General features: G+C 41.4%; 1 protein-coding gene across 1 annotated transcript in view; it reads right to left on the bottom strand.

Annotated features, from left to right (window-relative positions):
- Window positions 1–1786: 1786 nt before the first annotated feature.
- Window positions 1787–16825, bottom strand: part of LOC133995204 (calcium/calmodulin-dependent protein kinase type II subunit beta) — a 136624-nt gene continuing 121585 nt past the window's right edge. Inside the window, 3 exon segments of the mRNA XM_062434535.1 lie at window positions 1787–2022; window positions 2662–2756; window positions 4540–4615. Coding sequence (XP_062290519.1) covers window positions 1787–2022; window positions 2662–2756; window positions 4540–4615 — 407 coding nt within the window.

Here is a 16825-nt window from a genome sequence, read left to right as displayed (position 1 = left end):
TAGAAAATTGAGCCCCTCGCTCCCTATTTGACGTAGACAAACAAAATTCGGTATGCATATGTATCATGTACAGACGCACAGAAGATTCTCTTGGAGGCATACACTAAGTCCAACAGGAAGTCGGTCATTTTTATTCTAATTTGTGATTTTGGCGCTGTTTTTTTGCCATTTCCACGGATGTTTCACCATAAAACAGTGCAGGAGTGCGACAGCCTGTTCAGTGCTGCTTGCAACTTTAATTTTAACTTATTTTTACTAAAAGTCTAATTTTATTATCTTATTTATTTTCTGTTTCTGTAGTGTATTGTATTTTTATTTTTCCCTATAAAGCACTTTGAGCTACATCCCTTGTATGTAAGGTTTATTATTAACTGAGCAAATACGTGTATCCAGTAAGTTGATCATGTGGTTATGACATGTTATATATGTCCTAATAATATTTAAATTCAAACTGTCTAGTTATATTTTGAATTGTGTGTTATAGGAAGATTAATACAATAGTTGATAGTACTGTAAAGCAGTGTTAATGCATGTGGGTAAAAACATTAAGCAAGATTATGTTAATAGTTTGGAGAAAAGTCTGCAAAAAATGTGGACTCAATAGGCTTAATACCATGTGATATAAGTTTAATACGGTGTATATCGTGTGGTAGCTTGTTATATAACGTTGTGTAAGGACAGAACATCAGGTCGGTAATGGACCAGAGACGAGATGTAATTTTGCATTAGAAGTGTACAGTGGGATTATCAGAGCTGAATGAACTGCTGCTGGAAATGATGCTGCTGAGACTGAACAAAAAATAATGAGCTAAAAGATGCTAAAATTGGGACGAAGAGATGATTACAGCTGTTTTAATGATATGAATCAAAAGTGTGAAAGCTGTTCTGCTCTGAGTTAATGAATCAATGTTGTAGCAGCTTCTTTGCCTTGTTTAGAGCTGCAAATATTCATTTTCATTATTGGTTAATACGTTCATCTTTTTTCAGTCAACTCTAATAATCTGATTAATCGTGTCCACTAAGGATAGTCAGTAATGTGTGAGGGGAAAAAAAAAAAGAAAAAAAAAAAATATATATATATATATATATATATGTATATATATATATATATATATATATATATATATATATATATATACATATATATTATTTCAGGTTTAATACTACTTTCATTCCAACTGTTGTGTATCAGCTGCACAAAAATGTTTTTAAAAAGTTGAAATTTTTCCATTTTTGTTTATATTCTGGGTCGCATTCGGAAAACTAATCAAATTTCTGGAAAAAGGAACGTTTTTAAGGTGTTTTTTCTTCTTTCAAATGTAAAACTGGGTCAAATTACACCCTGAGAAGTATATAAGAGGTTAACTTAAGGAAAGAAGAAAGGGAGGAAGGACGGAGGAAAGAAGGAAGGAAGGTAGGAAAGAGAGAAGGAGGGAGGGAGGAAGGACAGACGGAAGGAAGGACGGAGGAAAGAAGGAAGGAAGGTAGGAGGGAGGGATAAAGGAAAAGAGGAAGGGAGGAAGGAAGGAAAGAAGGACAGAAGAAAGAAGGACAGAGGAAAGAAGGAAGGGAGGAAGGAAGGAAGGACAGAAGGAAGGAAAAAAGGGGGATGGAAGAAGGAAAGAAGGAAGGGAGGAAAGAGAGAGGAAAGAGAGAAGGAGGGAGGGAGGAAGGACAGACAGAAGGAATGAAGGGAGGAAAGAAGGAACAGTCAAAACAGACAGGGTCAATTTGACCCGGGAGGACGACACAGTGGTTAAATGTGTAATTGCTCGTTTTTCGTACCTCATCCCTGCAGCGGGGCGGCCGGAGCTCCTGAGCAGTGGAAGTGGACGTTTTGCCACCGGCTCTCCCTGCGGTGCCAAACCCTGGTCTCTTCTGATTGGCTGGAGCGCGTACGTCCCTGCCCGTCGACGAACTGCGTCAGGCGGATGTAGGCGATGCACGCAGCGTCGTCACCGATCATGTGCACGTGAGGGTTGAGGATGGTGGTGTGGATGGGCTTACTGTTCTTAGAGAGGACTGACGGGGAGAGGGGGGGGGGGAGAGAGAGAGAGAGCGAGAGAGAGAGAGAGAGAGAGAGAGAGAGAGAGAGAGAGAGAGAGAGAGAGAGAGAGAGAGAGAGAGAGAGAGAGAGAGAGAGAGGGGGGTGGGGGGGGGTGGGGAGGAAGAGGTAGAGGTATAGGTAGAGAGAGAGAGAGAGGTAGAGAGAGGGAGAAAGAGAGAGTGGTAGAGGTAGAGAGAGAGAGAGGGAGAGGGAGAGAGAGATGGAGAGAGAGAGAGATGGAGAGAGGTAGAGAGGGAGAGAGAGAAAGGGAGAGAGAGAGAGAGGGAGAGGGAGAGGGAGAGAGAGAGAGAGGGAAAGAGATAGAGAGAGAAAGAGAGGGAGAGAGAGAGAGGTAGAGAGAGAGAGGTAGAGATGTAGAGAGGTAGAGACAGAGAGAGGTAAAGAGAGGTAGAGAGAGGGAGAGAGAGAGAGAGAGAGGTAGAGAGAGGTAGAAAGGGAGAGAGAGAGGTAAAGAGAGAGAGGTAGAGAGGGAGAGCGAGAGAGAGAGAGAGAGAGAGAGAGAGAGAGGTAGAGACAGAGAGAGAGAAGAATCCAAGTTTAAAAAGCAGATTTAAAATTGAAAGTCTTAAATTATCTTTAAATTGTCGTCTTACGATTGTCAAAGTAGAATCTGTGGAAGTCCATCCCCTCCACCAGATTACCGAGCCCCTCAGGCTCAAATGAAGTCAGACCCGGGTCGCAGATCTTCCTGTGAGCACAAAGCAGGCCGAGGTCACAACACCACTCTTTAATGTCATGTTTTAAAAGGCAACTTCCTGTTTGGTGTCCCCAGTGAATTAATGTGTGGAAAACTGGTGTAGAAGTGGGATTGCCAAAAAATACACATCTAGATATAAATGCTAAAATGGCATATTGGCTTAAATCTTAGGACTTCACCCTCATATCCACCGCAAAACAGAGAAATTGGACATGACGTCACATCAAATTTAGATGGTAAATGTGCTTGTTTTCCTTTTGCACAGTGAATAATTGTTTATAAACAATACTTTAACAATATTATACAGCTGAAAACTCTACTGACCCAAATTCGGTGATCTCACAGTACCATTTATGAAGTATTCTGATAATGTATGGAAACCCATTTGTGCCAAAAACAAACAAAAAAAAGATGAAAAGTTTGACATGAAAAAAATACAAAATTACGATATGACACAATAATCTTGTTTTATGATTTCAGAGTTTTGACTTTATATTATGTCACAATCAGTGTTGGAGGTAAGTAGAGTACTTGGATCACTTTTTTGATGTAACAAGTAATCTAACGCGTTAGGGCTGCAATTTAAATACTCAGTTGTTTAGTTACATTTTCAAAAAGGTAATTCGTTATTTTTTCTACAACAAGAAAAGAAAATCTGCCTTGAATTCACACTGTTACTTTTTGTGAGGCAGGCACTGCGTGCTACGGTTATATCACTGCGCGGGTGTACGGCAGCTCAGAAGGGACAGCATTCACTTCGTGGAAATATTCACATTATTTAGAATTAGTGGGAGGAAATAAGAGCAAGAACATTACAGTAAAATACAAGTTGTGTCTGTTGGCCTGTTGCAGTGATGTAATAAAGAGTGTAAAGGGGACATCGTGTCTGTCATTCCTGCTATTAGTGTAAAGATTTACAGATTATGGGCCAGACTTGGCTGTGTGATGATGGTACAGTCATTATATTTAAAGGAAATCTGGACTAAAGCAACACAAAGGGGGTTTTCATTTTCGGTAACGCAAAATTACTTTTCTCAGAAGGTAAAGCTGTAATTTAACTAGTTACTTTTTATTGGCAGTAATTTTGTAAGGTCATTAGTTCCCCAACACTGGTCACAATTTTGATTTAGTAACTAAAAAAGTTAATTTAAGGGAAAGATAGTTTCGACTTCCTATGTCATAGTTTTTCAAATTTTTCCCATAATTTTGACTTAGTAGCTAAGAAATGTGACCTACTATCCCATAACTACTGACTTACTATATCTTTTTTTTTTTTTACCATCTTATAGTTTTGACTTAAATCATATTTGACTTAGTAGCTAAAAAAGTTGACTTAGTCTCAGTTAAAAAATTTTTTGACTCATTGTCTCATAATTTGACCCACAAAGAGTCTTTTTTATTTTATCCCACATTCATTTTAATAATTTTTTTTTTCTTTTAGTGGCAGAAATGGGCTTCCTTCACTTTGGCATCAACTAAAAAAAACACACTCCCCTCCCCTCCCTCGCTCAATCTGTCAAGGGTTATTATAAAAATTGTACAGGAGAGATAGAGAGGGGATAAAACAATGACTGTAATTACTCTTTAATCTTTTAATACAAAGATAAAACACATTTTATGTCAATCAGATTAATGTTTTTTTTTGTGTGCAGCTGATGGAGCTGAAGTCCTACTTTTCTGACCCGCTGATGAGTTTCCTGTTTTAGAAGTGGGGTGTTTTGGGTTTTTTTTAATGAAAGAAGAAGAAGAGAATGAAGGGAAACGTTGGACTCACGCATAGGCCTCAAAGTCTCCATTGTTGACAGCTTCGATGAGCTGCTCTGTGATCTTTATGATCTCCTGTTTTCGGGCTGCAGAGAAGAAACACAAAGTACAATGAGAACAATGTGAGTTCATCCCATGTGACAAATTCACCTTCATCCTGAAGCTGTAGCACACTGATGCTCTCATGCACAAACTTCAGCTCATCGATAGCAACTAAACAAAACTATTTTAACCCTTTACACACTTTTTTTTTTTGCTTTTCCTATCTCTTTGAGGCCATGACAACATAAAACATGGATTTTTTTTCTCATTGACCTTAACTTTTCCTCTACAGACCTCAATCTCATTTGTTCAAAAACATGTTAGAGACTCATTCTGTTCGTGCACAAGATGAAAAAATGAAACTCTACTTCAAAAATGTCTCCAGCAGGATCTCTGATGTCAGCAGTGATTTGTGTTATTCTTTGTTTATACACTAAAGCACAACCTGTATCTATAGCAACCATGGAACAACCTGTATCTATAGCAACCATAGAACAACCTGTATTTATAGCAACCATAGCACAACCTGTATCTATAGCAACCATAGAACAACCTGTATCTATAGCAACCATAACACAATCTGATGGTCTGTCTGTGCATTACATTCCTCATACAAGTGGTAAAGATTGCCCAAAAAAGTTAAATGGATTACATAGATTTTAGTTTTTGAGCAGATATCATGACACAAAACGACTTCTACCATAATGAAGCAGTCAGAGAGAAAACAGTGTTTATCCATATGGAAAAAAGACATTCACAATCCCTTTATTATGATCCAGGAGAATATTTTATAGAATATGAAAAATGCTGTTTTTATTTATTTATTTATTTTTAATAAACGCAGGTAAAATTTGAACATTTGCATATTTAAAAAAATGTGTATTTCCATTTTTTGTATATTCGGGAGCTACATTAGGAAAAGTCCACCTATAAGAAATGTATGTATGTTTATAGTAGGTTTTTTTACAGCTCTAAATGTAAAAAACTGGTTTAAATTTGACCCTGAACAGTATGTAAGGGTTAAATATTAACACACACACACACACACACACACACACACACACACACACACACACACACACACACACACACACACACACACACACACACACACACACACACACACACACACACACACACAGCTCAGCTCAGCTCAGCTCAGCTCAGCTCAGCTCAGCTCTGACTCACTTGAGAGTTTGTTGCTCATTGTAAATCTAATCAGTCATCTGTCTATCATCCGTGTCTCTGAGTGAAATCTCTCTCTCCATGCTTCTCCCAAAAACAAAAAAAACAAAAAAAAACTACTTCTCCCGTGTATGAAGTTGTGTAGTTTTACTCTCCATGATCTTCGCCTACATGTCCCCGTTTTGTTTTGGTTTAGAAAGTCAAAATGTCCCCCTTCTTCTTCTCCGGCTGTCCGTCTAGTCGCTGCATCGCTTTCCACTTCCATCCATCATCCATCATATCTCTTGTGCACATGTGAGAGGCTGCTTGAGCTCATCATGCTATTCTTGTCACAGCCCTTTAGATGAGATTTACTGTGTCCTTCTCCCCTCACTTCCTCCCTACACTGAGTGAAAGGCTTAACTCGCTCTGATTGTCCCTCCCTCTCTCTCTCTCTTTATCCCTCCGTCTCTCACTCTCTCTCTCTCACTCTCTCTCTATTTATGTTCATACACCTTCATCTCTCTGTTTTCCTGCACAATGCAACAAAAATAAGTTAACTCGTACATACTGTTCATATTTTGTCAGACATTAATAAATGATTGATAGAATATGATGAACGTTTGAATACTGATTTTTTTGGTCATTTGCATATACACGGTCGCCAATAAAGTTGGAATAGCATTTTTTTACCTCTTTCCGTGAAATTATTGTGACAATGTGATGTAATCTTGATAGATAAAGTGTATATATTCTCAAAATTGTATTGATCAATCTCATTATACCTGGTCAAAGGTGATTACTGATGTGTATAAATAGAAAATAAAAAGAGGAATGTGTCAAAAAAGTTGAAATTATTCCAACTTTATGGGCGACGTATAAAAATGTGTGTCAGCTGCACAAAATTAAAACAAAAAAAGTGTTATTTATTTCCACTTTGGGTCAAATTAGAAAAAAAAATAAAACTGCAAGCAGTGTCGAAGGGCCCTCACACCCCCGCGGTTTCCCCCCAACTGTAACGCTGTACTTGCACGTCGGTGCGTGCGGCAGTCACAGGGCTGTCAAAACTGGCATGTAGATGTCTTTGCTCCTGTGCCTTTAAGTGAATATTGTGTGATGGGGTTAATGTCTCCACTAGATGGCAAACTAAGACCACAAATGAGTCTGGGTGACTTCTCAGCACAAAGGAATGTGGGTGAAGGGCCAAAAAATCATCAAGATTGAGCATTTTTGCCTGGATGGCCGACTTCCTGTTGGACTTAGGGTATGGGTCCAAGAGGCTTTTTTGTGCGTCTTTACACGATACATGTGTTTCCTGAATTTTGTTTGTGTACGTCAATCTGAGTCGAGGGGCTTGATTTTTTAAATTTTCTAGGGGGCGCTATTAATCCATTTTGCGTCGGGCATTTCCGTGATCCTTAAAATATCAAATTTTTCGCCGGAGTGAACACAATTGCAAGTTTTGGTGAGTTTTGGGGCATGTTTAGGCTGTCAAAAAGGCGTAAAACTATAATAATAATAAAAATCGTCCAGATTGAACATTTTAGCCTGGATGGGCGACTTCCTGTTGGACTTAGGGTATGGGTCCAAGAGGCTTTTTTGTGAGTCTGCACATAATACATAGGCCGTGTCGATTTCATTTCTCTATGTTAATGTGGTAGGCGGGGCTTAAACTTTCTTTAAACTATCTTCCAGGGGGCGCTGTGGAGTCATCTTCTCACTTAAAAATCCCAAACTTTGTCAGTAGTCAATATGTGTGACTTTTGACGTATGTGTACAATTTGGTGAGTGTAGGAGTTTGTGAAAATGTAAAAAATGGATAAAGGCATTAGGGGGCGCTATTGAGCTGTTGTGCCACGCCCAGGGGCAGTTATGGTCTCAAATTAAAGTGCTCCTGAGTGTGAACCTATTTGGGAAATTTGGTGATTCTGTGAAGACGGGAAAGTCCTCTAAATGCAGAGGGAAAAACGGAAAATTGACGCAGGAAATAAACAATAACCGACTTCCCGTTAGAGCGAAAATTTTGAAAAAATTAATTTGGGGGTTTACCCATGAGTGCTATGAGTCCTGTAAATTTCACTAAGATCAGACAAAGTTTGTGGTCAGATGACCTGCTGTTAGGGGGCGCTATGGAGCCCCCTTGCCACACCCACCCCCAATGATGTTGAAATTGAAACGGCGTCACCAAGTTTGACATTTCACGTACTGCATGTATAAACATCCGACAATGTATGGAGGAGTTATAAGGAGTTGTTTGTTTATACAAACAAACGACTGCCACGCCCACCTGGTATAACGTAGGTAAAATCTGTTGTCAAGTTTACATAATCAAGGTCTGAGGATGATACAGTTCCAATCTGAAGTCTCTGGAGTCAAAACTGAATGAGGAGTGCGTTAAAGTACGAGGCCTGGAAATGGGGAAAATGGCGGAAAAAATGCACCTGTAATCCAAGATGGCCGACTTCCTGTTGGACTTAGGGTATGGGTCCAAGAAGCTTTTTTGTGCGTCTGGTCATGATATATATGAATCCTAAATTTCGTTCATGTACGTGCATGTAGAAGGCGGGGCTTCAACTTTTAATGTTCTAGGGGGCGCTGTAGAGTCATTTTGGCACTTAAAAGGTTGCGCTGATACCAAAAAATAATATTCGTGAGTCTTGACGAGTGTGTCCAATTTGGTGAGTTTTAGAGTTTGTCAGTACATACTAGGTGGGAAAAGGCATTAAGGGGCGCTTCTGAGCTGTTGGGGCAAAATGTTGGGCAAATGTGGTATCAGATGAAAGAGCTCATGATTTGAAACCTACGTGGCAGGTTTCTTGATTCTGTGAACATCATAAAGTCCTCAAAGCGGTGTTCGAAAAATGAAAATCGGTGCACGCCACGCCGCGTGGACAACTTCCTGTTTGGTAAAAAAAATTCCACAAAATTAATTTCCCCATGATCCGATGAGAGCTGTAACATATTTAAATTTCATGCCGATCCGAGAGGATTTGTGGTCACATGACCCGACGTTAGGGGGCGCTAGCGAGTCCCCTTACCACGCTTGCGTCCAATCACGTTGAATTAAATACATTTTCACCAGCTGTGACGTGTGTGCAGAATTTCATGAGTTTTCATGTATGTTCAAGCTGCCAAAAATGCGATTCATTTGGCGGCATAAGAACGTGAAAAATAGGGAATAATTAAAACTGCAAGCAGTGTCGAAGGGCCCTCGCACATCCACGCACGTCGGACTGTGGCGCAGTCGGAGGGCGCGCAGGTAGAGGTCTTCTTACGCAGGAACGTCAGTGCTTGTCGCAGTCGCAGGGCATTGACAGCAGCCATGTAAAGGTCTTTGCTCCTGCTGCTTCAATGGAACATTGTGTGAAGGGGGGTTAATGTCTCCACTAGATGGCAGTCTAAGACCACAAATGAAAGGGGATAAGGTATTCATATAATGGTTAAACTTTGAAATCTTCCAGGGGGCGCTGTGGAGTCATTTTCTCACTTAAAAATCCCAAAATTTGTCAGTAGGCAATATGTGTGACTGTTGACGTATGTGTACAATTTGGTGATTCTGTGAAGACGGGAAAGTCCTCTAAAGGCAGAGGGAAAAATGGAAAATTGACGCAGGAAATGCACAATAACTCACTTCCTGTAAGAGCGAAAATTTTGAAAAAAATAATTTGGGGGTTTACCCAGGAGTGCTATGAGTCCTGTAAATTTCATGAAGATCAGACAAAGTTTGTGGTCACATGACCTGCTGTTAGGGGGCGCTATGGAGACCCCTAACCACATCCACCCCCAATGATGTTGAAATTGAAACGGCTTGAACAGGTGTGACATTTTACGCGCTGCATGTATAAACATCCGACAAAGTATTGAGGAGTTATAAGGAGTTGTTTGTTTATACAAACAAACGACTGCCACGCCCACCTGGTATAACGTAGGTAAAATCTGTCATCAAGTTTACATCATCAAGGTCTGAGGATGATACAGTTCGAATCTGAAGTCTCTGGAGTCTAAACTGCAGGAGGAGTGCGTTAAAGTACGAGGGCTGAAAAAATGCACCTGTGGCAGAAAAAATGCACCTGTGATCCAAGATGGCCGACTTCCTGTTGGACTTAGGGTATGGGTCCAAGAGGCTTTTTTGTGCGTCTGGTCATGATATATATGAATCCTAAATTTAGTGCATGTACGTGCATGTAGAAGGCGGGGCTTCAACTTTTAATGTTCTAGGGGGCGCTGTAGAGTCATTTTGGCACTTAAAAAGTTGCGGTCATACCAAAAAATAATATTCGTGAGTCTTGATGAGTGTGTCCAATTTGGTGAGTTTTAGAGCTTGTCAGTACATGCTAAGTGGGAAAAGGCATTAGGGGGCGCTACTGAGCTGTTGGGGCAAAATATTGGGCAAATGTGGTATCAGATGAAAGATCTCATGATTTGAAACCTACGTGGCAGGTTTCATGATTCTGTGAACATCATAAAGTCCTCAAAGCGGTGTTCGAAAAATTAAAATCGGTGCACGCCACGCCGCGTGCACAACTTCCTGTTTGGTAAAAAAATTCCACAAAATTAATTTCCGCATGATCCGATGAGAGCTGTAACATAATTAAATTTCATGCCGATCCGAGAACATTTGTGGTCACATGACCAGACGTTAGGGGGCGCTAGCGAGTCCCCTTACCAAGCTTGCGTCCAATCACGTTGAATTAAATACATTTACACCAGCTGCGACGTGTGTGCAGAATTTCATGAGTTTTCATTTATGTTCAAGCCGCCAAAAATGCGATTCATTACGCGGCACTTGAATAATAATAATAATTAAAACTGCAAGCAGTGTCGAAGGGCCCTCGCACATCCACGCACGTCGGACTGTGGCGCAGTCGGAGGGCGCGCAGGTAGGTCTTCATACGCAGGAACGTCAGTGCTTGTCGCAGTCGCAGGGCATTGACAGCAGCCATGTAAAGGTCTTTGCTCCTGCTGCTTCAATGGAACATTGTGTGAAGGGGGGTTAATGTCTCCACTAGATGGCAGACCAAGACCAGAAATGAAAGGGGATAAGGTATTCATATAATGGTTAAACTTTGAAATCTTCCAGGGGGCGCTGTGGAGTCATTTTCTCACTTAAAAATCCCAAACTTTGTCAGTAGGCAATATGTGTGACTGTTGACGTATGTGTACAATTTGGTGATTCTGTGAAGACGGGAAAGTCCTTTAAACGCTGTTGGAAAAATGGTAAATTGACGCAGGAAATGCAAAATAACTCACTTCCTGTTTGAGTGAAAAATTTGAAAAAATTAATTTGGGGGTTTACCCATAAGTGCTATGAGTCCTGTAAATTTCACGAAGATCAGACAACGTTTTTGGTCACATGACCTGCTGTTAGGGGGCGCTATGGAGACCCCTTGCCACACCCACCCCCAATGATGTTGAAATTGAAACGGCGTTACCAGGTGTGACATTTTACGCAGTGCATGTATTAACATCCGACAATGTATGGAGGAGTTATAAGGAGTTGTTTGTTTATACAAACAAACAACAGCCACGCCCACCTGGTATAACGTAGGAAAAATCTGTTGTCAAGTTTACATCATCAAGGTCTGATGATGATACAATGCGAATCTTAAGTCTGTGGAGTCAAAACTGCAGGAGGAGTGCATTAAAGTACGAGGCCTGGAAAAATGCACCTGTGGCGGAAAAAATGCACCTGTGATCCAAGATGGCCGACTTCCTGTTGGACTTAGGGTATGGGTCCAAGAGGCTTTTTTGTGCGTCTGGTCATGATATATATGATTCCTAAATTTCGTTCATGTACGTGCATGTAGAAGGCGGGGCTTCAACTTTTAATGTTCTAGGGGGCGCTGTAGAGTCATTTTGGCACTTAAAAAGTTGCGGTTATACCAAAAAATAATATTCGTGAGTCTTGACAAGTGTGTCCAATTTGGTGAGTTTTAGAGCTTGTCAGTACATGCTAAGTGGGAAAAGGCATTAGGGGGCGCTACTGAGCTGTTGGGCCAAAATATTGGGCAAATGTGGTATCAGATGAAAGAGCTCATGATTTGAAACCTACGTGGCAGGTTTCATGATTCTGTGAACATCATAAAGTCCTCAAAGCGTTGTTCGAAATTGTGAAAATCGGTGCACGCCACGCCGCGTGGTCAACTTCCTGTTTGGTAAAAAAATTCCACAAAATTAATTTCCCAATGATCCGATGAGAGCTGTAACATATTTAAATTTCATGCCGATCCGAGAGGATTTGTGGTCACATGACCCGACGTTAGGGGGCGCTAGCGAGTCCCATTACCACGCTTGCGTCCAATCACGTTAAATTAAATAAATTTTCACCAGCTGCGACGTGTGTGCAGAATTTCATGAGTTTTCATTTATGTTCAAGCCGCCAAAAATGCGATTCATGACACGGCATAAGAACGTGAATAATAATAATAATAATAATAATAATAATAATAAGAATCCTGGCAAAAGCAATAGGTCCCTCACTGACTTGTCAGTGCTCGGGCCCTAATTAAAACTGCAAGCAGTGTCGAAGGGCCCTCGCACCCCCCCGTTTACCCCCCCAACTGTAACGCCGTACGTGCACGTCGGTGCGTGCGGCGGTCGCAGGGCTTTCAAAACTGGCATGTAGATGTCTTTGCTCCTGTGCCTTTAATTGAACATTGTGTGCAGCGGTTAATGTCTCCACTAGATGGCAGTCTAAGACCACAAATGAGTCTGAGTGACTTCTAAGCATAAAGGAATGTGGGTGAAGGGCCAAAAAAGCATCAATATTGAGCATTTTTGCCTGGATGGCCGACTTCCTGTTGGACTTAGGATATGGGTCCAAGAGGCTTTTTTGTGCGTCTGGACATGATACATGTGTTTCCCGAATTTTGTTTGTCTACGTCAATCTGAGTTGAGGGGCTTGATTTTTTTAATTTTCTAGGGGGCGCTATTAATCAATTTTTGCGTCGGACATTTCCGCGCTCCTTAAAATATCAAAGTCTTCTCCGAGTCGGACATGATTGCAAGTTTTGGTGAGTTTTGGGGCATGTTTAGGCTGTCAAAAAGGCGTACAACTATAATAATAATAAAAATCATCCAGATTGAACATTTTAGACTGGATGGCCGACTTCCTGTTGGACTTAGGGTATGGGTCCAAGAGGCTTTTTTGTGCGTCTGGACATAATACATAGGCCTTGTACATTTCATTTCTCTATGTCAATGTGGAAGGCGGGGCTTAAACTTTGAAATCTTCCAGGGGGCGCTGTGGAGTCATCTTCTCACTTAAAAATCCCAAACTTTGTCAGTAGTCAATCTGTGTGAATGTTGACGTATGTGTACAATTTGGTGAGTGTAGTAGTTTGTGAAAATGTACAATATGGATAAAGGCATTAGGGGGCGCTATTGAGCTGTTGTGCCACGCCCAGGGGCAGTTATGGTCTCAAATTAAAGTACTCCTGAGTGTGAACCTATGTGGGCAATTTGGTGATTGTGTGAAGACGGGAAAGTCCTTTAAACGCTGTTGGAAAAATGGTAAATTGACGCAGGAAATGCAAAATAACTCACTTCCTGTTTGAGTGAAAATTTTGAAAAAATTAATTTGGGGGTTTACCCATAAGTGCTATGAGTCCTGTAAATTTCACGAAGATCAGACAACGTTTTTGGTCACATGACCTGCTGTTAGGGGGCGCTATGGAGACCCCTTGCCACATCCACCCCCAATGATGTTGAAATTGAAACGGCGTCACCAGGTGTGACATTTTACGCAGTGCATGTATAAACATCCGACAATGTATGGAGGAGTTATAAGGAGTTGTTTGTTTATACAAACAAACGACTGCCACGCCCACCTGGTATAACGTAGGAAAAATCTGTCGTCAAGTTTACATCATCAAGGTCTGAGGATGATACAATGCCAATCTGAAGTCTGTGGAGTCAAAACTGCAGGAGGAGTTCGTTAAAGTGCAAGGCCTGGAAATGGGGAAAATGGCGGAAAAAATGCACCTGTGATCCAAGATGGCCGACTTCTTGTTGGACTTAGGGTATGGGTCCAAGAGGCTTTTTTGTGCGTCTGGTCATGATATATATGAATCCTAAATTTCGTTCATGTACGTGCATGTAGAAGGCGGGGCTTCATTTTTTAATGTTCTAGGGGGCGCTGTAGAGTCATTTTGGCACTTAAAAGGTGGCGGTCATACCAAAAAATAATATTCGTGAGTCTTGATGAGTGTGTCCAATTTGGTGAGTTTTAGAGCTTGTCAGTACATGCTAAGTGGGAAAAGGCATTAGGGGGCGCTACTGAGCTGTTGGGGCAAAATATTGGGCAAATGTGATATCAGATGAAAGAGCTCATGATTTGAAACCTACATGGCAGGTTTCATGATTCTGTGAACATCATAAAGTCCTCAAAGCGTTGTTCGAAAAATGAAAATCGGTGCACGCCACGCCGCGTGGGCGACTTCCTGTTTGGTAAAAAAATTCCACAAAATTAATTTCCCAATGATCCGATGAGAGCTGTAACATATTTAAATTTCATGCCGATCCGAGAGGATTTGTGGTCACATGACCCGACGTTAGGGGGCGCTAGCAAGTCCCCTTACAACGCTTGCGTCCAATCACGTTAAATTAAATAAATTTTCACCAGCTGCGACGTGTGTGCAGAATTTCATGAGTTTTCATTTATGTTCAAGCCGCCAAAAATGCGATTCATTACACGGCATAAGAACGTGAATAATAATAATAAGAATCCTGGCAAAAGCAATAGGTCCCTCACTGACTTGTCAGTGCTCGGGCCCTAATAATAATAATTAAAACTGCAAGCAGTGTCGAAGGGCCCTCGCACCCCCCCGTTTACCCCCCCAACTGTAACGCCGTACGTGCACGTCGGTGCGTGCGGCAGTCGCAGGGCTGTCAAAACTGGCATGTAGATGTCTTTGCTCCTGTGCCTTTAATTGAACATTGTGTACAGCGGTTAATGTCTCCACTAGATGGCAAACTAAGACCAGAAATGAGTCTGGGTGACTTCTCAGCACAAAGGAATGTGGGTGAAGGGTCAAAAAAGCATCAAGATTGAGCATTTTGCCTGGATGGCCGACTTCCTGTTGGACTTAGGCTATGGGTCCAAGAGGCTTTTTTGTGCGTCTTTACACGATACATGTGTTTCCCGAATTTGGTTTGTCTACGTCAATCTGAGTGGAGGGGCTTGAATTTTTAAATTTTCTAGGGGGCGCTATTAATCAATTTTTGCGTCGGCCATTTCCCCGCTCCTTAAAATATCAAAGTTTTCTCCGGATTGGACATGATTGCAAGTTTTGGTGAGTTTTGGGGCATGTTTAGGCTGTCAAAAAGGCGTACAACTATAATAATAATAAAAATTATCCAGATTGAACATTTTAGCCTGGATGGCCGACTTCCTGTTGGACTTAGGGTATGGGTCCAAGAGGCTTTTTTGTGCGTCTGGACATAATACATAGGCCTTGTCGATTTCATTTTTCTATGTCAATGTGGAAGGCGGGGCTTAAACTTTGAAATCTTCCAGGGGGCGCTGTGGAGTCATCTTCTCACTTAAAAATCCCAAACTTTGTCAGTAGTCAATATGTGTGACTGTTGACGTATGTGTACAATTTGGTGAGTGTAGGAGTTTGGGAAAATGTACAAAATGGATAAAGGCATTAGGGGGCGCTATTGAGCTGTTGTGCCACGCCCAGAGGCAGTTATGGTCTCAAATTAAAGTGCGCCTGAGTGTGAACCTATGTGGGCAATTTGGTGATTCTGTGAAGATGGAAAAGTCCTCTAAACGCAGAGGGAAAAACGGAAAATTGACGCAGGAAATGCACAATAACTCACTTCCTGTTAGAGCGAAAAATTTGAAAAAAATAATTTGAGGGTTTACCCATGAGTGCTATGAGTCCTGTAAATTTCACGAAGATCAGACAAAGTTTGTGGTCACATGACCTGCTGTTAGGGGGCGCTATGGAGACCCCTTGCCACATCCACCCCCAATGATGTTGAAATTGAAACGGCGTCACCAGGTGTGACATTTTACGCAGTGCATGTATAAACATCCGACAATGTATGGAGGAGTTATAAGGAGTTGTTTGTTTATACAAACAAACGACTGCCACGCCCACCTGGTATAACGTAGGAAAAATCTGTCGTCAAGTTTACATCATCAAGGTCTGAGGATGATACAGTTCTAATCTGAAGTCACTGCAGTTAAAACTGCAGGAGGAGTGCGTTATAGTACGAGGGCTGGAAATGGGGAAAATGGCGACAAAAATGCACCTGTGATCCAAGATGGCCGACTTCCTGTTGGACTTAGGGTATGGGTCCAAGAGGCTTTTTTGTGCGTCTGGTCATGATATATATGAATCCTAAATTTCGTTCATGTACGTGCATGTAGAAGGCGGGGCTTCAACTTTTAATGTTCTAGGGGGCGCTGTAGAGTCATTTTGCCACTTAAAAGGTTGCGGTTATACCAAAAAATAATATTCGTGAGTCTTGATGAGTGTGTCCAATTTGGTGAGTTTTAGAGCTTGTCAGTACATGCTAAGTGGGAAAAGGCATTAGGGGGCGCTACTGAGCTGTTGGGGCAAAATATTGGGCAAATGTGATATCAGATGAAAGAGCTCATGATTTGAAACCTACATGGCAGGTTTCATGATTCTGTGAACATCATAAAGTCCTCAAAGCGTTGTTCGAAAAATGAAAATCGGTGCACGCCACGCCGCGTGGGCGACTTCCTGTTTGGTAAAAAAATTCCACAAAATTAATTTCCCAATGATCCGATGAGAGCTGTAACATATTTAAATTTCATGCCGATCCGAGAGGATTTGTGGTCACATGACCCGACGTTAGGGGGCGCTAGCGAGTCCCCTTACAACGCTTGCGTCCAATCACGTTAAATTAAATAAATTTTCACCAGCTGCGACGTGTGTGCAGAATTTCATGAGTTTTCATTTATGTTCAAGCCGCCAAAAATGCGATTCATTACACGGCATAAGAACGTGAATAATAATAATAAGAATCCTGGCAAAAGCAATAGGTCCCTCACTGACTTGTCAGTGCTCGGGCCCTAATAATAATTAAAACTGCAAGCAGTGTCGAAGGGC

This window comes from Scomber scombrus, chromosome 15, assembly GCF_963691925.1.
Source record: "Scomber scombrus chromosome 15, fScoSco1.1, whole genome shotgun sequence".
Taxonomy (NCBI): Eukaryota; Metazoa; Chordata; class Actinopteri; order Scombriformes; family Scombridae; genus Scomber; species Scomber scombrus.
The sequence above is the reverse complement of the archived record's forward strand: the minus strand, read 5'-3'. Positions and strand labels throughout refer to the sequence as shown.